We start from the raw sequence: 23898 nt of genomic DNA, 5'->3' as shown, positions 1-23898 counted from the left end.
CCTAAAATAAAAAACAAACAAAAAAGCTTTGAGTGAGAATTTATTTTGATGTTTTTTCATTATAGAGATCACTTTTCCTGGTATAAAGATGGTTTTAAAGAAAGGTATTACCTAACTAAAAAGAAAAAGTTATTATAAAGTAGACACATGCATAATGGTTTATGCTACTTACCTGAGTTGACTGTATTACTGTTAAGTCATTAATATAGCAAAATCCTGCCCCCATAGCCGATCGAAGTCCTGCGGTCCCAAAAGTCATCCGGCAACACAGACGATCTCTCAGCTCCTTATTCATCCCATTCCGCAACAGATTTTCAATCTGCTCTTTTGTTTTGGGATTCTATTTAAAAAAAAAGCATTAAATGCAACTAAGATCACAAGCATAATCCTAATATGAAACTTCTGTGGGCCCAATAAGTATATGTTCTATATCTACTATTCTCCTTATTAACATTAGTCCAGGGTAATAAAACAATATCTGCCACTTACTAAGTTTCAAAAGGAGACAGGCCCTATTGAGGAAGACTTAAGTAGCTCTCACTGTTGTATTTTCATAATACATTCAAAAGTTTAAAAACTAAACTAAGGAGTTTGAATGATAGTACAGCATGTAGGGCACTTGCCTTGCATGTAGCCAACCTGGATTCAATGCCTGGCATTCTATATGGTCTGTGAGCTTTGCCAGAAGTAATTCCTGAATGTAGAGCCAAGAGTAAGCCCTGAGCACAGCCAGGTGTGGCCCAAAACCCAATAAATGCATAAAATTACAAACTAACCTAAGGGGCCAAAGAGACAGTTCAGTAGGTAGGGTTCTTGCTTGCTTTGCACACAGATTTGGGTTAGATCCCTATTAGCAATTATAGTCGGTTGAGTACCACTAGGATCAATCCCAGAGTACAGCAGAGTGTGGCCCAAAAACAAAACAAAAATAATAATAAACCTCAGAGTTACAGAAAGAAACAAAGTTCTTAATAGAAACAAAAGTAATTAATTTTATTTAAAAATATGGATGAGGGGCCGGAGAGATAGCATGGAGGTAAGGCGTTTGCCTTTTATACGGAGGTCATTGGTTCGAATCCCGGCGCCCCATATGGTCCCTTGTGCCTGCTAGAAGCAATTTCTGAGCCTGGAGCCAGGAATAACCCCTGAGCACTGCTGGGTGTGACCCAAAAACCAATATATATATATACATATATATATATATATACATATATGTATATATATGTATATATATGTATATATATATGTATATATATATACATATGGATGTTACTATATAAATTGCCATCAAAACTTCCTATCTGGGGCTGTAGTGATAGCACAGTAGTAGGGCATTTGCCTTGCATGCGGCAGATCCAGGACAGACCTAGTTAGATTCCTGGCGTCCCATATGGTCCCCCTAGCCAGAAGTGATTTCTGAAAGCATAGCCCACCAAGAGTAACCCCTGAGTGTCACCAGATGTGGTCCCCCCCAAAAAAAAAACTTCCTGTTTAAACATACATAATTCAAATAACCAGGTAAGTCTTATTTGGAGTTAGAGAAAACCACAAATAATCTATAGGAAAAGTTGAACTAAAAAATTCTTAAGACATTCAGGGTCAGAAAGATAGCACAGTCTAGCATCCACAGAATCCCTGCACTGCCAGGAGTAATGTCTGAGCACAGAGCCAGAAGTAATCCCTCAGCATGATCAGGTGTACCCTTTTCCCAAAATAGCTTTTGGGTGTTAAATATGGACTTTGCTAAGAATCAGAGTGAAATTCACCAAATATAACTTCAAGGTATTCTGGAAAGTAAGTTTGCAGCAACCCAACGAATGTAAGGTATTAGCATCCTAAGCCAAAGATCATACATTTAAATCTCACCTGAATTACAAAAAAAAAAAAAAAAAAGAGAGAGAGAGAAAATGTTTTCTATGATATATGTAATCATATATACATACATATATTCACATATGTATGTACCCATATATATGTACCGGCATATGTGGTACCAGGGATCAAATAGGGTCAGACACATGCATAGCAAATATCTTTACCGTGTACTATTTCTCTGGCCCCCAAAGTTTGTAATTTACAAACTTTTGTTTGTTTTGGGGCCACACCCAGCAGCACTCAGGTTAAGGCGCCCCCTTAACAAACTTTCTTTTTTAAATTATTTTTAAACTTTATTTATTGATTAATTGGTTGATTGGTTGTTGGGCTACACCCAGCAGTGCTCAGGGGTTACTCCTGGCTCTGCCCTCAGAAATCACCCTAGCAGGCTGGGGGGACCATATGGGTGCCGGGATTCAAACAGGATCCTTCCTGGGTCAGCTACATGCAAGGTATGTACCTGTGCCCTACCTGTGCATTTGCTGTGCTATCTTTCCAGCCCCATTAATAAACTTTTTAAAGGAAAATAGATTATTAGTGATTTATCATTTTCTATAATCACAAGTGGTGTTGTTCAAAATTAAATACTAAAAAAAAAGGAAAAGCTATTATATCAGACAATGGGAATTTCCTTAAAAGCAATATTTGATTATTGCAAAGGAAGAGAGCCTTTAGGTTGAAGCAGAGTTCATTTCTTAATTTTTTTTTTGTGTGTGGTTTTTGGGTCACACCCAGCAGTGCTCAGGGGTTACTCCTGGCTCCATGCTCAGAAATTGCTCCTGGCAGGCACAGGGGACCATATGGGACACCGGGATACGAACCAATGACCTTCTGCATGAAAAGCAAATGCCTTACCTCCATGCTATCTCTCTGGCCCCCTAGAGTTCATTTCTTTTTTTTTTTTTTTTTGGTTTTTGGGCCACACCCTGTGACGCTCAGGGGTTACTCCTGGCTATGCGCTCAGAAGTCGCTCCTGGCTTGGAGGACCATATGGGACGCCGGGGGATCGAACCGAGGTCCGTCCGAGGCTAGCGCAGGCAAGGCAGGCACCTTACCTTTAGCGCCACTGCCCGGCCCCTAGAGTTCATTTCTTAAACACTTTTGCTTCCTCTGCAATATACAACCAGTACCATAAACACAGAATAAGTTTTTATTGTTTTCACTGATTATGACAGTGATTATGAATCGGGAACAATAATAAAATTGCCATATTCCTTTTGTACAAGTAAATATCAATAAAAGCAAATATTAAAATATGCTTAAAAATAATTAATTACATTAAATATGCTTAATTGTGGCTGAAATTATAGCACATCAGATAGGGCACTTGCTTTGCACTCAGTAAACCAGAGTTTAATGCCTTGGCATCATATATGGTCCCGAGACTGCCAGAAATAATTTCTGAGCACAGAGCCAGGAGTAACCCCTGAGTGACACTGAGTGTGGCCACAAAACATATATAAATAAATGGCTAAATGGCTAAATATATACATATACAGATATGTATATGTTTCAGTTGTCAGAAAGTTGGGCTAGAGATGTGACAATGGTAGAGCACATCTGACATTCATAAGGCCCGAGTTCCATCCTATTGCAAATGAATGAAGAGATGGATGTATAAACTTAGCAAGTGTTCAGCATAAGAGCTCCAAATTTCTTTTGTAGGCAGGGACTGAACCCAGGGTCTTGTAAATGTAAAGACAAGTACCACAAAACTGCATCATCCCTCGTCCAGTGATTATCTTTCAAACAAGATGTCTATGCTTAAATACAAGTTTTATTTGAGACTATGTTAATTAAAAAGTACATACTTTGTGTAATCACTCTAAAATAATAATCTGTTTACATTATTACTGTATTAGGCTGGAGCTATAATGCACCTTGTATGGTCCCTGAGCCTGCTAGGAGTGATCCTTGAGCACAACCAGGAGTAATTTCTGAGCACTGATGGATGTGTCCCCAAAACAAACAATAAAATCATTACTGTATCTTTAGCACTAAGAATAGAGCCTAACATTCATTCAATAAGTGTTTGCTGAATTAATTTAAACAAGATATAAAACCCAAGAACAAATATAAAGTTAAGAGAATGGGGCCAGAGTGATAGAACAGTGGGTAGGGCATTTGCCTTGCACGTGGTTGATCCAGATTTGATCCTGGCACCCTATATGGTCTCCCGAGCACCACCGGGAGTAATTCCTGAGTGCAGAGCCAGCAGTAACACCTGAACATCATTGGATACATCCAAAAGAAAGAAAGAGAAGAAAAAATCATGATTCAGTATTAATTTTATTAAGTTTGAAAGTATGCTATGAATTCCCTAATAGCATATTCCTAATAGCAAGAAAATGAAAATTAAAACAAGAAAAAAATTTGATCCTAAAATGCTATTAAAAGTTAAAAAAAAAATCAGGACCGGAGCAATACTACAGTGATAGGGCACTTGCCTTGCATGCGGCTGACCCAGGACAGACCTCAATTTGATCCCCTGGCATCCCATATGGTCCCCTGAGCCAGGAGCAATTTCTGAGCACATAGCCAGGAGTAATCAGTGAGTGTCACCAGGTGTGGCCCAAAAACCAAAATAATAATAATAATAATAATAATAATAATAATAATAATAAAGGTTAAGAAAAAAACTTAATACCAGGGTCCTGGAAAGCACAAAGGGTTGAGCACATCACTTGTGCCATATGCACAAGGTCTCAAATTCAACCCCTAGCTCCACAGCCCCCTGAATAGCCTGGTGGCCCTCAGCCTGCGAGGTGGAGGCACTAACCTGTCTAACCAATAAAGCTAATCCAAGTCTTGCCCAGAGTAGCCACCTGAGCTCTGCCAACAGCATATGAAGCCCTAAGGCTGAGAAGGGCCAATATATTACCACAAGAATAAGAAACCATTCCAAGTTTAGTGGTTTATATCAATAAGCATGTACTATCTTGTGGTTTGTTTCTTTGTGTCATGATTTCACAAAAGACACAGCCCAGAGGGCTTGTCTCTGTCTCACACAAAGGCTAGAGCCTAGTCAGGAGATCTGAAATTAGGGCTTGCAATCATCTGAAGGCTTGCTAATGCATCTCTCTGGAGGGCATGCTGACTGTCAGCTGCAACTGGGCAGAGGATGTCACCTGGAACACCATAAATGGTCAGTCTATCTGGCCTAAGCTTCCTCAAGGTATTCCATAGGGAAGTCTCCAGAATGGGCGAGTCAGGTGAAACCCAGTCTCAGAACATAAGAAGCTTCACTTTCACTGCACTGTGCTACACAAAGCAGTTACAAGAGCCTACCTAGGCTTAGAGGAAGGAACACAGACACTATCTTTCAACTGCAGAATGCCAAAATTTCTGTGGAAGAACAGTATGTGGGTAGGTGAGGCTCAGAAATTCCATTCCTGGACATCCATCCCCTAAGCACAAAAACATTAATTCAAAAATATAGATGCACACCTATTGTTCACTGCAGTACAAAGATCTGAAAACAACCCTAATGCCAAGTGGCAAAAGGATTGGTAAAAAATTTGTGATTTATATCCACATAGGAATTTGAATCAGCTGTAAGAAAAGAGGAAATCTTTTTTTTTTTTTTTTGGTTTTTGGGTCACACCCGGCAGTGCTCAGGGGTTACTCCTGGCTCCACGCTCGGAAATCACTCCTGGCATGCTTGGGGGACCATATGGGACACCAGGATTTGAACCAATGACCTTCTGCATGAAAGGCAAACGCCTTACCTCCATGCTATCTCTCCAGCCCCAGAAAAGAGGAAATCTTGCCTTTTGGTGCAATGCAGACAGAGCTAGAGGGCATCATAGTAAGTTAAGTCAGAGAGAGAAGGACAAACATCAAATGCTTTCACTCATATGTGGTATATAAAGGAACAAAACAAAGGACAATCTAATAATAAACTGTGGGACTTTGACTAACTGTGGAACTTTGAACTGAGGTTATCAACTGGAGACTTAGGGGATGGGCAAGGAAGAGGTAGACTGGAGGTGAAATAAGGACAGCAGTGGAGGGTTATTAAAAGTTTTTGTGGTGGTGGAGGGACAGCAACTTTGTACATCAAAAGTAGAAACACCAACACTATGATGACTACATTAACTCAGCTACAATAAATAAACTGAAATTTAAAATGTCTTAAGTATATGCTTAATATTAGAATTGTAGATTTTAGCAGATAAGTCTAGAAATATAGTACAGGGGTCAATGTACCTGTACATATGAGATGTCATCTGGACATCTTTTCTACAGTGATTAAAAAAATAGATAAAATATTGACTTTCTGAAAAAAAATCTGTTTGAAAATACAACAAGCTCATCAAGAATTTCAAATTTAGGGGCAGGAGAGATAATATAATGCCTTGAACATAGCCAGCCTGGGTTCAATCTCCAGTACCCTCTAAAAACCTCCCCAAGGTCCACTATAGATGGTCCAGGAGTACAGAGCAAGAGAAAACTCTGAGAACTGCCAAGTGTGCCCCCCCCCCCAAAAAAAGAATTTTCTATTCAAGATCCAAAAGGAGAGGGCAGAGCAGAGTACAGCAGGTAAGGCTTCTGTGTTGCCTTACATACAACTGACCTAGGTGTGTTCGCTGGCACAGTATACAGTCTCCCAAACTCTGAGCACAGAGCCAGGAATAAATCCTAAGTGTAGTCTAAACTATCCCCCAGCAAAATAAAAGATAAATTAAAGTATTTCCACCTTATTATTGCTTCCTTAGACTTATAATCTTGCGTATGTAAAATGTCTACATTTATATTTCTAGTATTTTACCAATCTAACCCATTTCATCCTAATTACATAATGTAAGAATGTTTATCAATTGAGAACTAATAGTCCAATCCCAATTTAAGTGAATGCAAAGGTTTACAAAGGATCGGGTTAAAATGGGGATCTAAAAGTAAAGGGAAGAGGAGCTCAGAACTTTTTTGGTTTGGGACTCAAATGGTCTTTCCTTAGTCTTAGCCTGACAGTGTAGAGACTAAAGAGTGGATGGATTGGAGCCAGAGAGATAGCATGGAGGTAAGGCATTTGCCTTGCATGCAGAAGGATGGTAGTTTGAATCCCGGCATTCCATATGGTCCCCCGAGCCTGCCAGGAGCAATTTCTGAGCGAAGAGCCAGGAGTAACCCTGAGCGCAGTGGGTGTGACCACCCCCCCAAAAAAAAAGAGTGAATGGATTAAGAGACTTTTTACATGAAAGCATCTAGTACAAGTCTGGCACATGATCACTCAATAAATACTGGTTTAATTCACCTAACAGCCACAACTCTCAAATACATATAAGCTAGACTCCATTTTAAAAACAATCTTTTCATTGTTCTGGTGTGCCCTCTTATTGGTTTCATTTCCTTGATCAGTTTCATTTTCCATTTTATTTATGACCGCCATGAATTCTCTGCTCTTATATCCAAAATATTTTCCAATTCTACCTATAAGAACCAGCTCAAATTCTACTCCTTAAATAGTCTTCCTAAGAGAACTTCTACTACTCTCAAAAACTGATTAACTCCTTTTCAGGGAGTTAGCATCAGTAGTGATGTATCTTTCTAGGCTTTTGCCTCTCTCTCCTTTCTCTCTCTCTCTCTCTCTCTCTCTCTCTCTCTCTCTCTATATATATATATATATATATATACATATATACACACATATATATAAATGTACATACACACATACATATATATGCACACACAAACAAGTCAATAGTTTTATCTCCTTTTAATTATATATAATAATATATAAAATATATACATTATTTTTTCTTACTATAGCTTGGAAGTTCTTTCCACACATATAATAGGTGCTTTTTATATTTTTTCCAATTTTTGCTTGCATAAACAATGAAATATTCCAGAGGGAAAAATAAAACAAGAAAAATATTTTAGTGGGAAAACCACATGAAATAAAACCCACAAATTCATACCACAACTTACATTGAAGAGATCTTCTAACAAGGTAGATTCTGGTTAGCTAAGAACCAAAATGCCTTTGCATCTGAGCACCAGAATACACTGAACATAATTTTCATTTTCTTGGACACTAAATATGGTTTTTCCTAATTTTGCTGGGTAAGACACAGTGCTCATTAAATTATTTAGTGTAAAAGATCCCATGCAGAACTGGATACATGACCTATTTATTTCTTTCCATCAACATCAATTCTTTTCTCCACTATCTTCCAACACCACAGGGCAGCAGTAGTAATTACCACAAATGCAGAGTACTTGACTAATGAAAAAAAAAATCTATAGTAAAAGCTGCATTGCTTGATAAGCTTTTATTTTTGAAAGAATATTTCTAAAAAGAAAAACAAAACAGATATATGAAGTAGGTTATTTTAAAAAATCAACAAGCCAGGGCTGAAGAGAGAGCTCTATGGATTGAGTGGATTCTTTGCATGTGGGAGCCCTGAATTCCATCCTAACACTATTGAAGGTCCCTTATCCTTTTTATCTCCAATGACGGTGGAATAGATGCTCAATCTACAACAAGCTGTAAAGTGGAGACCAGTTGCACTAGCAATCTGGGGGGATAGAGGATGGAGATATGAGATGCATACTGGGAACAGGGGCGGAGGGAGAACAGCACTAGTGGTGGGAATGCCCCTCATTCATTGTCACTATGTACCATAAATGATGCAGTGAAAGATTTGTAATGCACTTTGGTCACAATAAAAATTAAAAAAAAAAGAAATGAAGTGTCTTGCCCAAACTATGACTCAAATAGCAGCTATCAAAAAGCTGTCTAGTGTATCTATTGAGTAAACTGATCCTTTCCTCCCTAGATCCCATGTGTATACTTTGTATTATGAATTAGTACATATTAATATAGAAAAAGGATAAGATAACTGCACAGCTATGGATACAGAGGATCTATGTTAGATAATCAGCCTGCACAGTTGATGCAAATCCTTGGGTTATAGGGATACCCTGCTTTTCTTGGTAGGACTCTTTCTGCAAAACATTCTGTTCTTGCTACTGAACCCTTTCTTTCTCTTTCATCTTGTTAGTCTTTCTATTTTTTTTAATAACTTTGCTTTTGTTCTTTCTGAAATAAATGTATTATGATAAATTGTGTCAAGTATGTGATGTATTTTCTTTAAATAAATTAAGAAAAAAAAAGATGGTCCCTTAAACACTACCAGTAGTGGCCCCGAGCACACAGTTTGGAGTAACCCTGAGCTCCACAGAGTTGGTCCAACCTCCCCCAAAACCCCACACTGTAAATCTTTATTCTCATCATCACACTGCAAAATCAACAACTGCCTTTGCTGTGTCTTCCACAAGGAAAGATGAAAGAAATCGAAATTATATAGGGATGGAACATGAAAATCTGCACTAATGAAATATACCACTGGTATTTTCAAATCTGAACTAGTAGAATATACTATTTTTAAATTATTTTAGTGTGTCATATAAATAAAGCCTGGGGGGAGGATAAAAGGAAGATAAATATTTTTTACTATATTCTTCACACTTCAAGATTTTTCAAACAGGAAGGAAGATATGGGGAGAATAATTTTAGATGAAAGATATATGCAAATAGATTTTCTAATAGTCTTGTAAAAAACACAAATGTATACTTGATGAAAGAAAAATAAGGCAGGGACCAAAAAGATGGTACAGTGGGGTAAGGCACTTTTCTTGCATGTGAGTGGCCTGGGTTCAATCCCCAGCACCTCATATAGTCTCCCGAGAAGCCAGAAGTGATCCCTGGCATAGTGGAGTATGGTCACTATGTAAGCATAGTGGAATGTGGCCTGGAACAGAGTGGAGTGTGGTCCACTAACACCCAAAATCACTAATATCCTATTGTATGAATACATCAGTTTATTTTTTTCATTCACCTATTGCAAGATATTTCAGTTGCTTCCAGTTTCAATTTTAATTTAAACAATTCAAAGAACAGAAATTTAGTTAAAGTTGAAAGGCTCAGGCACTTGGGTACTCTTCTAAGAATTTATTAAGCTGACTGTAAAGAAAAGGACTAAATCCACAATATAAAAGTGATGGCTGAGGAGTGGATGAGATTTCACTAAATTTCTGAAAGACAAATCAGTAAGAAACAATGCACAAGAAATTAAAGCTTAAATTATGCTTTGATTCATGATTCCCCCCCACAAAAACATGCATCTACATTTTTTTTTTTTTACCAGCAATCCTATTTAGGGTAGATAGCTAAAAGAAGTGAAAGTGCAATTCTTTTGTGGGAGGGAGTGTTGGGGCCACACCCAACAGTGCTCAGGTCTTAGCTCTAGCAGTGTTCAGGGTGTTCTGAACTGTGTTCAGACTCCTTGTGGGAATCAGGGTACCATATGTGGTATCAGAGATAGAAACAGGGTTCCAGGCAAATGTTCTACCTGCTATATTATCTTTGGCCCCAAAACAGAGATTTTAGGAGATATTAGCATATTCATTTCCATAGTAGCACTATACACAACTAGGTAGGAGTTGAATACAAATCATTGATATATGAATAAACAAAGTCTGGCATGTATAATTCAATACTAAAAACAGAAATCTGGAGTTGAAAGACAGTACAGGGGTTAAGGTGCATGGCCTTTTCTATCTATCATCAAGTGTAGACCCTAAGCACCACCAGGGTGACCCATTTAATCTTCAGCCCCAGAAAATTTGAACAGTATCACAGTGAATAGCCAGTTGACAAAGAGTCACTGGGAGGGGCCCCTGAGTCTTCTGAACACCACTTGGGAGGTTCCCCAAAATAAAACAAAACAAAAAACAAAAAAGAAAAGGAAATCCTGTCATATGCTAGTTGGTGAAACTGGGAGTCATGATACTAAGTGAAAAAAAAAAAAAAGACAGTCACAAAAAGATAATTTCTATGACTGCACTTCATTGAGGTTTTAAAACAAAAATTCTTCTAGAACAGAAAGAATGGTAGCTGTGCGATGGGGGAAGGAGACAGAGAAGGAACACATGACCATTGAAAAGTACAGTTTCAGATGTGCAAGATGAAAATGTTATTTTCACAAAATGCAAATATCCTTTATACTACTCAACTGTATATGTTAGAATCTACAATAAGAAAATTAAAACTTGGGGCCAGGGAGTTAGCATGGAGGCAGGGCATTTGCCTTGCATGCAGGACAGTGGTTCAAATCCCAGCACCCAGCTGGTCCCCCGAGCCTGCCAGGAGCAATTTTTGAGCATATAGCCAGAAGTAATCCCTGAGTGCTGCCGGGTGTGACCTAAAAACCAAACACCAAAAAAAAAAAAAAAAAGAAAAGAAAATTAAAACTTGTGACTTGTCCTCAAAACTGAAAATCTGGTAAGCATCATATTAAGAGCATCTAATCTAAGACCCCTACATGGGCTCAGATAAAAGAACTTTTCTCTTCAGACCTACTCCAGAAGGTGCCAAGAGAGAATAATTTTAAATTATTTGGTTTTTACTTTTCTTTTTTTTTTTTTTAAACTCTGCCAAATGTTCATGATCAGGCTCCATGTAAGTTTGACTCAATTGGGGAGCAGGCTTGCTTACTCAGGTCTCCTTTCCTTCCTTCCTTTCTCATTTCCTTCTCAGAACTCATTTTTTGGATGTTGAAACTGCCAGCAATAACAGGCCATCTTCTCCATAGCATACTGTCTCCCCCATTTTGATGATTTATGGCACAGAGCTGCTCCTTTTCCAGGTGTCTCTCCTTTAAGTCATTCGTGTTTGGTGTGTTATATAGTCCTGGGTACTCTTCCAGAGCATTCCGTATGGGACTTCCTCTAGTTCAACTTCCCTTGGGCTCTAATTTCTGCTTCTGGTTGCCTCGATCTTTTTTTGTTTTGGTTTTTTGTTTTTGGGCCACACCCGGTGACACTCAGAGGTTACTCCTAGCTATGTGCTCAGAAATCACTCCTGGCTTGGTTAACCATGAGACATCAGGGGATTAACTGTGGTCCATCCTAAGGCAGACACCTTACTGCTTGCGCCACTGCTCGCCCCTGGTTGCCTCAATATTGACTTGTTCTCTCTGCTGCAGTTGGAAAAAGGGAAAGGGATGTGGTTCTCTTCTTTTTTCATTTCCAAGAACTCATACTTGTTTCTTATTCCCTTTTCATGGCACCATTCCTTATTTAATGAGCAAAACAATTTTTTTCACTTCATTAATACATATTAAATTCTTCTGTTCCTGACTTACATCCATTTTTATTTTTATTTTGGAGGATGAGGTATTATGACTTTTCTTTTTTCTTTTCTCCTTTCTTTTTCATACAAAGTGTTTTTGTGTTTTTTTTTTTTTTGTTTTTTTCAATACAAATTGATTCTTGGTTAATCACTGAGATCCATAGGTACTTCTAGGAAATTTTGGTATTGGTTTCTATATGTATATAAAGTTATATTTTCTGTCAGTCTGTTCTGTGCGAATTGGTTTTAATGTCCTGAAAATTTACTTAGTACTAACTGCATTTTTAAGCTTCTAAAAGTATATAAAATTATTAGTATTGCTAAAATTTAGGAAGGGTAGAAAATTGAGTAACTGAGCCACCATTGTTCATAGCATGTACCTGACAGATAAAAATCTATATATCTGTTTCCTTGTTGTTATAATTCTGATTGAGAGGTGCAGGGTGGGGTGTCACACAAATGGCTGGCAGTGGTGTGAGCATTTAGCTCACACCACAAGATTTTTTGATTGTACTCAGCTAAGGTGCTCACAGAAGGTTTTGCTCCTTCAGTTGTATTTCTGGCTCTGTTTGATGGAGGTCATAATCCTTAGTTGTGCTCACAAATAACTGAGCTAAAGAGTGGCTGGAAATTGCTTGTACTCCTGGTTTTACAGAGAGCAGAGAAATCAAGACTGTGCTCAGTACATTTGGCAGCACCAGGATTTGAACCTGAGAGTTCTCCATTGCAAGGCATTCTAAGCCACTGGGCTATTTCTCAAGGATCCTTGACCAGTACTGCCTAAGTTTAAGACCTATCAAGAAACAGAGGTACTCGCAAACTATTTAGTCTTTTCTTTAAAGGACCACCCAGTGGTACTTGGGGAACTAGAGACTACACCTGTCAATAGTCAACCCAGTAATGAAAGTCTGATGGACTTGAGCCAAGGGATGAAGGGACGAGAGCTGAGGGACATCAAGGTCACACCCAGCACAGCTGGGTGCAGCTGGGGGCCTGCAGTGTCGGGCCAAATCTGGGCTATTTCATAGGTCAGGCAAATGCTCCATCCTCCATCCACTCTCATGGATACCTGAACCCTAAGTATTACTAAAGCAAATAGTTAAAAACGATTTCAACAAAGTGAGGATAAGAAGAGGCAATTAGGAACAGTACTTTCCATTAAAATCACACTATATTTCTATCACAAGTGTGTACCTCTTTAAAATAAATGTTATAATTTATGTAAAAAACTGAAAAATGGAATAAAACCCTTAAAAAATCTAGAAACAGAATGTGAAGTTTCTTCTCGTGGAAATAATTTAAACCCTAATTTATATGTTCTAAACTTCCTGGACAGAAAGAAATACTATTGCTATGACAACCAAAGCAACAATTGAACAGCAAATTCAGACAAGTAAAAAGAAAAACATTACAGTTTATTCTGCAGAATTATTACATCAAATGCTAGCTTTCGACAAAAGTTAGTAACATATGTTTTGGTTTGCATGTTTGATTTTTTGTTTGAGGGGCCAAAACTGATGGTACTCAAGACTTACTCCTGGCTCTATGTTCAGGGATCACTCAAGGTGGGGTTCAAGAACTATAAAGGGTGCTGGAACTTAAACTGGGTTGGCTACACGCAAGGCAAGCATCCTACCTGCTGCATTAGCTATTTAGCCAGTAGGTTTTTTAATGAGACCCTTAAAACTTTTTGTTTGTTTTGTTTTGTTTTGTTTTTGGGCCTCACCCATTGACACTCAGGAGTTACTCCTGGCTTGGGAGGGACCATATGGGATGCCTGGGGATTGAACTGCGGTCAGTCCTAGGCTAGCACTTGCAAGCCTTACTTCTAGCACCACTGCTCCAGCCCCCTTTTTTGTTGTTGTTCGTTTTTGTTTTGAGATCCTTCAAACTTTTTTATGATGTCTAGCATTTACTAAATATTCCAGTTAGAAATCTACACAGAAAGGAGAAAACATGATGGAGAGATAATGCAGTGGGTAGAGCCTTATGATTTCCTGGGCATAATCTGGTATGGTTCCAAAACCAAACAAGCAGAAATGAGAAAATTACAATAAATGATACCCTATGTTCTAGCCCCAATTCTACCACTTAAAAGGCATTTGTTCTGTAGCAAGTCGTCTTTTTTTTTATCCCTGTAAACATCATTCTCTAGCCTTCCTACCACTCCATGCTGCTCCACTCTCATGGATACTTACTTAGTAGTGAGACTGAAAATGTTTTAAAATTTAGAATTTATAAAAATAAACATTATGTAAAAAATGCTGCTAGAATTTCCCAAAATAAAGCCATACATATTCTGTACCTTTTAATGAATAAATGCCAGATTGTGGATATCCCCTCCCCAACTTCTTATTTATCCCACCTGAATAATCAGAACTACCCACACCTGGAATGGGCAGGTAGAGGAGTCTGCATGGGGGAGAGGGAGGGGATAAGAAGGAGAGTTAGAGAAGCGTAAGAGAGGCATCATGAGATGAGAGAGCCATCATCCTCAGAGATACAGCACTGGATTCAGCATCAGCAACTCGGTATCAACAAAGCAGCAGCAGCAGCAGGAATATCACCAGAGGGAGTTGGTCAGCCTGGAAGCCAGTTAGGAAGCCTGGTAAAAGCAGTTGAAAGGGAGACAGAGGTCAGGAGAGCCCAGCAGGAGTGGAGAAGTAGCTGCTAGGAAAGGGCTTAGTATGGAGGCCATGTGAGGAGGTGTATATGGCAATAGGAACAGTGAAATAAAGCCAGCTAACTCCTGGATCTGACTGCTTTGTGAATCTCTCTGCCCTCACCCTGCCACCTTCAGACCTGCCAGACCATAGGGGCTGTGGGAGCCGGGTCGAGTCCAGTAAGGCCTCACCATCCCCATACTAACAATAGGACTCATTAATTTATATTAAGACAACACCAGATAAAGTAAAATATTTCTTTAAAGTACTATAGACTAGTATTATAAAAGTTCTGATATAGTCCATGCACTCTACCACAAAAGGGTAATCCCCACAATTCCTTTGGGTCTCTACACAATCAATTTAATTGAACTAACCAACTTAGTCAAGATGGTCCAAGGGTATATTTTGAATCACAAAATAGAAGGTTGCAATTTTTTGTTTCTGTTTTTTTGTTTCTTAACTTTTTTTATTGAATCACCATGAGATACAGAGTAAAAAAAGTTGTTGATGGTTGAGTTTCAGTCATACAATGTTCCAAGACCGATTCTTTGTACACTTCTTACTACCAATGTCTCCAGATTTCCCCTGCCCCCGTAGCCTGCCTCTATGACAGACACTTTTCTTTTATCTCTCTCTTTCTCACCTTTTTTTTCCTTTTAGGTACTATGGTTGGCAGTACTGTTGCTGAAAGGGCATAAGGCTATCACTTTATTTCCTATCTTTCCAACTAAGATCCTTAAAGTGGTTCCTTCTCTGTCCTAACTACACTTCCCCCAACCCCATTGTGACAAGCTTCCAACCATGGGCCATTCCTCTTGTTCCTCCTTTACACTGCCTTTGGGTATTATTCTCATACTATGATTTTGTTTTGTTTTTATATCCCACAAACGAATGCAATCATTCTATATCTGTCCCTCTCCCTCTGGCTCATTTCACTTAGCATGATACTCTCCATGTCTATCCAGGTATAAGTGAATTTTGTAGCATTTTTTTTAAACAACTGATAGTATCCCTTGTCAATAATACCCTAACTTCATTATCCACTCATCTGTTTTTGGGTACTTGAGTTGTTTCCAAATACCAACTATTTTGTATAGTGCTGCAATGAACATAGGAGTGCAAATGCCATTTCTGAGTGCAAAGGCCATTTCTGCATTGGGGGGGGGGCAGGGTATATTCCCAGGAGTGGTATTGCTGGGTCATATGGTAGCTCAACCTCTAGGTTTTTGAGGAATGTCTTTATTGTTTTCCAAAAAAGCTGGACCAGTGGACATTCCCACCAGCAGCAAATGAGAATTCCTTTCTCCCTGCATCCATGCCAGTATTGGTTGTTCTTGTCCTTTTTGATATGCCATTTTATTTTATGTGCCTTTTGAGCATTTATATTTCTTATTTAAGGAAATTGCTGTTCACCTCTTATCCCCATCTTTTGAAGGAGCTGATGTATTTTTTTTGTTCAGTTCTACCAGTGCCTTTTATATGTTGGATATTAACCCAGGTCAGAAGGATATTGAGTAAATAACCTTTCCCATTCCATGGACAGTTTTTGTATACTGGTCGTTATTTCCTTTGAGGTAAAGAAACTCCTTTTTTATTTTAATGTAGTTCCTTTTTTTTTTTTTTTTTTTTTTGTGGTTTTTGAGTCACACCCGGCAGTGCTCAGGGGTTACTCCTGGCTCCATGCTCAGAAATTGCTCCTGGCAGGCACAGGGGACCATATGGGATGCTGGGATTCGAACCGATGACCTCTTGCATGAAAGGCAAACGCTTTACCTCCATGCTATCTCTCCAGCCCCCCCCCCCTTTTTTTTTTATCTTTACTTCCACTTGCTTGGTCAGGATGTTTCATCCTTAAAAAAATATGCCTTTAGTTTCAATGTCTTGGAGAGTTCTGCCTATGTTTTCTTCTATTTTTCTAACAGATTCAGGTCTGATAAATTTTGATTTGAGATTTTTGTGCATGGTGTTAGAAAGAGGTCTGGGTTTTTTTTTTTTTTTTTTATGTAGTATACCAGTTTCCCCAACACCACTTGTCAAAGAGACTTTTCTTGCTCCACTTCATATTTTTGCTCCTTTATTGAAGTCAAAGCTGGTTGTTTGTTTGTTTTTTGGGGAAGTTGTGCCACACCTAGAAGCAAGCAAGAATTACTCTGGCTCTGTGCTCAAAAATCATTTCTGGTGGGCTCAGGAGAATATGGGATGCCAGAGATTGAACTCAGGTCAGCTGCATGCAAGGCAAATGGCCTACCCACTGTGCTATCACTCCAGCCACAATGCTTGGGGTCTCTTGTTGTTGTTTTTTTTGGAGGGGGAGTTGTTTTTGTTTTGATTTGGTTTGGTTTGATTTGATGAGGCTCTGGGGTTACTCCTGGCTATGCGCTCAGAAATCGCTCCTGGCTTGGGGAACCATATGGGATGCCAGGAATCAAACCCAGGTCCGTCCTGGGTCAGCCGTGTGCAAGGCAAATGCCCTACCACTGTGCTATTGCTCTGGCCCCATAAGGCTGGCTTTTTAAAGGAAATTTTTCCATCACTTCATTACTGTTGTTGATTTGTGCTCTTATTTTTCCTTGAAAAATTGATTTACCTCTGAATGTCTGAACATGGCTGGCTTTTATTCTGAAGTTCTCACCTCCTATTTAACAGTGTTTTCACAACCCTAACATAACCTACTCTATCTTTTATGTTCTACTCTTTCTCAACATGAACCTACATTCAGAAACCCTAAGTAGTCCACTCACCATTTCTCAAAATGTCACAGCAAATTCCCACCTCCACAATATTGCCACTATACCACTGTTGTTCCAGCTTCAGTCCTGCATTTTACCTCCCTCCACCCATTCTCACACTGAACTTGGCTGCTGCTACATCCTGAATACAAAATTACCCAGAAAAAGTTAACACTTCAGGGGCCAGAGCAATAGTATAGTGTATAAGGCACTTGCCTTGGAGGCAAACCAACCTGGGTTTGATCCCTGACATTCCACGGGGTCCTTCAATTCCACCAAAAGTATTTTCTGAGTGCAGAGAATTGTTGAGTGTGGCCAAAAACAAAAAGCAAAAGAATATTTAAAATTGGGGACTGTGGCAAGACGATAGCAGGTAAGGCACTTGCCTTGCCTAAAGCCAATATGGTTTTGATCTTGACACCCCAAATGGTCTCTTGATGACTCAGGGATACCAGGCGTGGTGATCCCTGAATGCAGAGTAAGTACCAGGCATCACTGGGAGTGACCCAAAATTTAAAAAAAAAAAAAATACTGATAGCCAATCAGAAGCAGAAGAGAATTTTAGTTTAGTGCTAGAGAACCTGGCTTCAAAAATCAGGCAAATTGATGAGAAAAAAAAAAAAATCAAGCAAATTCACCTGCTATTTGAGAATGTAGAAAAATACCTAAAGAAAGAAGTGGGAAGAAGTCAAGAACTTTAGGAAGGATTAAATTGATAAAAGAGTGAGCACTCTACAAGAATGATCTATGTATTGCTGAACTCCTTGGCCTGTTGGGTTGGTTTCAGCAGTAATAATTCCCATCAGGAACAAGGCTGATTTCCTAATACTAGCCTATTCTTGTCAGCAGTTTATGCCATGTGAGACTATGTGGACTGTTTGTATGATCAATAAAAGTCTATGTATTTTTATATAAGGCCCCCCCATAATGAGTCTTATCTCCCCTTATCCAGAAAATGCCTTGACTAGAAACAAATCTACTGAGTGTGCCACAAAATTTTAAGATAGCATCCTGAAGTCACACCTGAGTTTCTTGGCCTTGAGTAGAGTGAGTCCACACTGACACAGTGAGGCAAACAAATCATTCCTAAGGCTCAGGCTACAGAGAAGGCCATGTGATGGATACCCCATTGTTATCTCAATCAACACCCTGTCTTGTAGAACTGTTTTGAAATAGAGGCCAGCCCCAGCAGGATGGGAGGGCAGTGGAGCTTTATAGCTGAATGCTTGGGATTTGGGGGGAGGGGGTTGTTTTTGGAGGTGGGGTTGCTAAAGCAGGGGTGGTACAGAGGAGCATGCAGAGCCTAGGAATGAACTCAGGGCCTTAATCAAGCCAAGCATGTGCTGCTTGAGCTATCTCTCAACCCCATTATTTTCTTAACACACTTCTATTTATTGAAGGCTACTACCACCTGGTCTCTATATGCCTTTCCAATAGTTTCTCTAGCTACTCAAAGTTACAAGAGATAAATGCTCTAAAAACACACATTAAAGTTTTATTTTTTTTAATCTTTCAGATAGTAGTCCTGCAGTCCATGTTAGCAGTGTAAACTTTAATGAATTCTAAAAGTTCAAGACAAATAACTCCTTAAAAACTGTGAGACTTAGCAAGATACACCCAGTTGAAAACAGGCAATTTGGGTAACCTGGAAAAGTAGCAAATTGCTTTCTGATAAATTAGTAATTTATTAAAGTGAGCCTGGTCAGAGTCATTAAATATCAGCAGCATTTGAATCATTGCTTTTTTCCACTATATATTAGTCACATATTAAATTCTGTTCTTTTATGAAAGATTGCATATTTGTCAACATTCAGTGTTACAAATTCTAGTATTTAATATTTCTGCACCCTGAATTTCAGTATCCTGTACTTGTGTTTGCCCTCTATAGATGAAGAATGGTATTTTTACTCCTATTTTGCTGAGATTTTATACATTTCAACAAATTAATACTGAACATTCTGTTCAATATTTTTCTCCATTCTGATAGATTTTTATTATGATCTTTTACTTATTAATGTAGACACTTAAAAAGTATCTATAATATACTATTTTTAATATAAAGCCAATATTCCCTTTCTTATGATAAAACAAACTTCTATATTTGTATAGGTCTATTCATATTTTCTCCATACATTTTTTCCTTATTTCTCTTTTCCTTTTGTTTTTGGGCCACACCTGGCAGCACTCAGGGTTTACTCCTAGCTCTGTGGTCAAAAATCGCTCCTGGCAGGCTCGGGAGACCATATGGAATGCCGGGGATGGAATTCACGTCCGTCCTGAGTCATTCACATGTAAGGCAAATGCCCTACCGCTGTGCTCTCTCTCCAGCCCCAAAAAGTTCTTAATTCTCTTCACTCAAACTAAATTTTGTATGTGTAAAATATAAGGATTTACATTTAATAGCACAAAATTATTCATAATGCTAACTTTTATTAATCTATAAAAGATAGTTTTGGGGGCCAGAGAGATGGCATGGAGGTAGGGGGTTTGCTTTGCATGCAGAAAGACGGTGGTTCGAATCCCAACATACCATATGGTCCCTGGAGCCTGCCAGGAGCGATTTCTGAGCAAAGAGCCAGGAATAACCCTGAGTGTTGCTGGGTGTGACCATCCCCCCAAAAAAGATAGTTTTTAAAATATTTTGCTTTAATTTATCATTAACTTATAATTTTGTAGAGTTTGAGATTAGCTCTAACACCACAATTTAAAAAAAGAAAAAAAGATCTCTCCAATATGTGGGAAAAAATAGAAATATAGTAAAAGTACAAGAAATACCTATATGAAGGTAAAAAAGTCTTTAGGATTAAAGATTTTACATATATATTAAAGATTATATAATATATATATATAAAGCTAAACTTGTTGGGGTGGATTAGTAGGAGTCTTTAGGACACTGGTGGAGGGACCTGGGCTCTCTGGTGATGGATGTGCTATTGGATTGAGAGAGCAATGAGCAATACGGTAAGTTCTAGTACTTCAATAAAAATGGTTAAAAGCTTTTCAGTGTCTTGAACCTCACTTGGTTAATTAACTGTGAAACTATAGTAGACACACCTTTGTTTGCCAATTAAAAGAACTTTCTTATTAAAGGCAGAATCATACAGCTATTTCATCTTTGTATCTCCCACAGACTTTCAGTCAGTGCTTTTTTGTGCAGAAACAATTTTAAATATAAACTCAGAATTTTTCTTCTTTTGGGTTGTGAGATTCAAAGCACTTGCTTTGCATATGTAAGGTCCTGAGTTAGCCTAAGTACCCTAAGAATTGACCTCCAACAACAGTCAGAAGTAACCATAGAGCACAATTATGGTCCCCAAAAGCATAAAAATAAATGTATTTTATTTCAATAAAGACTTCCTTTGTTTTTCAGATGAACCCTTTCTTCATAAAAAGTTTCCACTGACCATCCCAGTTCACAGGTCACAGTAGCTTTGAACTATAAAAACTGTCAATTTAACTGCCATTTAATTGCCGCCAATATTTTCAAATGTTATCTTTATGTGCATATACATTTTAAAATCTCTTATCTTTCAGCATATCACAATGCTATCTTGGCACAGCTTAGTCAATAGAACCTAAAAGAGAAAAACAATCGCATCCGAGACAAAAAACAATACCTACCATCCAAGACAAAAGACGATACCTACCTGAAGTGCCAAAGACTTTGACATTTTGACATGCACAGTGATATCTAGTAAATCAAATGGTGCTAGAATTCTAGAAATAACTTTGAACTTCCCATGTCTTCCTTCTGCTTCAAGAAGACCTAAGTGCAACCATATTCATATACTGACAATAATAATAAAAATAGATGGCTTGAAACAAACACCCCCATCCCAAATTTACACTTTTCAAGGATAAGATTATTTTTTAAACCTAGTTTTCCTGCTACATTTCCATAGGGTGTGGTATTGATCATTCCTATTGTGAGTCAAGCCTTCTCTCTTTTATGTCTACTAGGTTTTCTTCTCCCTAATAGACTAACAGCAGGAGAGCAATCTTTAGATCTTGACTTCCTTGATGTCCTTCCACAACTAGGAACATAGTCACTGCAGGTGACATAAACAGTAGCAGAATAACTCTAAAGTCAATTGCAAATTATACATCTGTACTGCAGTCAATGAGATTACCCTGGTACCTGCACACCTGTTTCCAATATACACATTTAAATCGTTTATGTCCATTCCATATACCATACAAATATAAAGTATCAATTCAAACACAAGGGATTTCGTTCTCAAGTCAGTATCTCCCTCAGAACATTCCATAAGAATCTGGCTACTGGTGTTAAAGAGAGAATACAGAAGATGAATCACTTGCCTAGCACGCAGCCAACTCAGGTTAGACCCCTACACATTACCTGATGTCCTGAGTCTCCCCAGGAATGATTCTTATTTGGGTGTGGCATCCAAACAATAAAGAGTCTAGCTACATAAGTGGGGTCTCTAAATCAGCAAGAAACTCACTCTGGGGCAGAAATCTCAGGCCCCACCCCAGGTATCCTAAAGTAGAATTTGCATTTGAAGCTTCCTAGGGTAATCTGTGAGCACTTTATGATTTAAGAAGCCGTAGTTCCAGGGTTAGATGAAGATCAGATTGCCTACAACACACACGACTACTAATTTGTTGGTCTTATCTGCTAAATGAAGACTTACAGACAGTAGAAACCCTTTCTTCCTCACCACTAGTATTCCCTAGGCCTATGAGACCCTGGAATAGTACCGAGAGCTCAGTACATTTTTGCTGACTGCATAAATAACAAGAGCAAACAGAAATAAATAAAACTTTTCTAGAAAGCTAATCTCTTAGAAAATTCCTTTGTACATCAATTTCACATACAACCATATGACATTAAAATTAGTATTGTGAGTTATATTAAAAATATGTTGCCCTCTGCACTTCCACAAATGTGTCTGACAAGGTTAATATTTGGACCATCTTTCTCTGTTGGAGCCACCAGGGGCCTCTTTTGCAAGTGAGGTAGCTGCCTGTTAATTCTGGCTCTCAGAGATCCTTTCCATAAGCTTACACAAGATGAAATCACCACAACTTGAAAGGTGTCGGGAGGAATGGATAAAGCAAAACCAATTCTATAAATCAGGAGCATCACCCAACACCTGGGAAAAAGGGATTCTTTGAGAAGGGTACTTCCAGAAAACAACTCCTACCCAAGGAACACTCTTGCCATTCTCAAGAGCAGAGCAAAATACTAGAGGAGGGATTAAAAGAACAGAGACTACCTAAGAAGCTAGGGAGAAGATGAAAAACCCCAAAATGCAAGAAAGCTGCTAGAGACATCCAAGAAGGGCGCCCCCAAACCACTCACAGGTCTGCAGAGCAGGAAGTCAAGGATTAAGAAAAAACGGGGCAAGGAAACTGCTTATGAATTTACGATGATGCGAATTAAAAAAAAATAAAAAATTAAAGCAAGAGACATGACATGCACAAAAGTAGGGAGGGGTTGGAAGAGGAAGAAGGGAGGTTGCAATTTGGCGCACTGCAAAAGGAAGGGACTGCAGACGTCCTGGCCCAACTCGGGCGGTCCAGGGGAGGCAGCCCTGGCATAGGTGGGTGGCAACGCCCGCCGTGGCCTGAGCCATCTTCTCCGCAGCTTCCAGGGCGCGGGGTGGGGTCGCGTTGTAGGAAAAGATCTGCAAAGAAGCGGGGGTAAGCCTGGACCAGGCAGGGAGCTCCCCCCACCTACCTGATCCCACTGGAGCCACTGCCCGATGGCCGTGTCCAGCTGAGGGTCCCCGGTGTGGTAGGGGGCGTGGAGCACGTTGGAGTTCAAGTCCCCCTCTGTTTTTTCAGCCATGGCAGGCAGACTGGGGCGCGCCGGCTGGGGACCCCGCGAAGACACCGCGTTGGGAGGTGAGTGGGACGGAGAGGTACCTGCAGGTGCGCTCAGCGGGGTCCCGACGCCCCCTCCTCACGCCAGGGCATCGGAAGCCAAGTGCAGCGGAGTGTTGGAGCCCGTTTCGGCCGCAGCCTTGGGGAAGCGACGGAGAGGTGGGGAGCGGCAGATCGCTGCCCACTAGTCTGGGTTCAGCCGCGGGGCAGACGGACGGCGCGGCCGTGCCACCGGCGAGAACAACAGTCCCAGATGTCTGGGTCCCGGCGGCCGCCGCCGCCGCACAAGCCGGCTTAGGCCACGCCCCCGGGCTGCAGGGCACGCCCCTTCCCGCCCCTGTCAATTTCAGCCCCTGAGGTGCAAGCAACGCGCGTGCGCGGCGAGGATCGCGTTCCCGACGCCTGCGCTAAGTCTCCAGTTAGGACCTACGGAGCGCAGAGGGGATAGAAGAATGGCGTAAATTATTTCTAAATTGCCTTTTGCGTCGCGTTTCCTTTTCTCCTTCAACGGCCAAGGCCAAGACCAGTCCCGCTTTAGGTGCTCGTTCTGCGGTGTTCCCCCCCCTCCACCCCGGCGCGCTCCCGCGCATAGGGCCCCAGTTTTCAGAGTCGTGGACTTGGAGGACGCGCCCGGTGAAAG

The 23898-nt window shown here is 39.8% G+C and overlaps 1 protein-coding gene across 1 annotated transcript in view; it reads right to left on the bottom strand.

Moving 5' to 3' along the window:
• The window catches only part of PGM2L1 (phosphoglucomutase 2 like 1), a 46088-nt gene extending 22513 nt beyond the window's left edge, over window positions 1-23575 (bottom strand). The window contains exons 1-2 of the mRNA XM_049780283.1: window positions 23113-23575; window positions 173-340 (exon numbers count right to left, since the gene is read on the bottom strand). Of these exons, the coding sequence (XP_049636240.1) occupies window positions 173-340; window positions 23113-23223 (279 nt within the window). The 5' untranslated portion in view covers window positions 23224-23575. The remainder of the gene's footprint in view (window positions 1-172; window positions 341-23112) is intronic.
• Between the last annotated feature and the right edge of the window lie 323 nt (window positions 23576-23898).

This window comes from Suncus etruscus, chromosome 9 (assembly GCF_024139225.1).
Source record: "Suncus etruscus isolate mSunEtr1 chromosome 9, mSunEtr1.pri.cur, whole genome shotgun sequence".
Taxonomy (NCBI): domain Eukaryota; kingdom Metazoa; phylum Chordata; class Mammalia; order Eulipotyphla; family Soricidae; genus Suncus; species Suncus etruscus.
The sequence above is the reverse complement of the archived record's forward strand: the minus strand, read 5'-3'. Positions and strand labels throughout refer to the sequence as shown.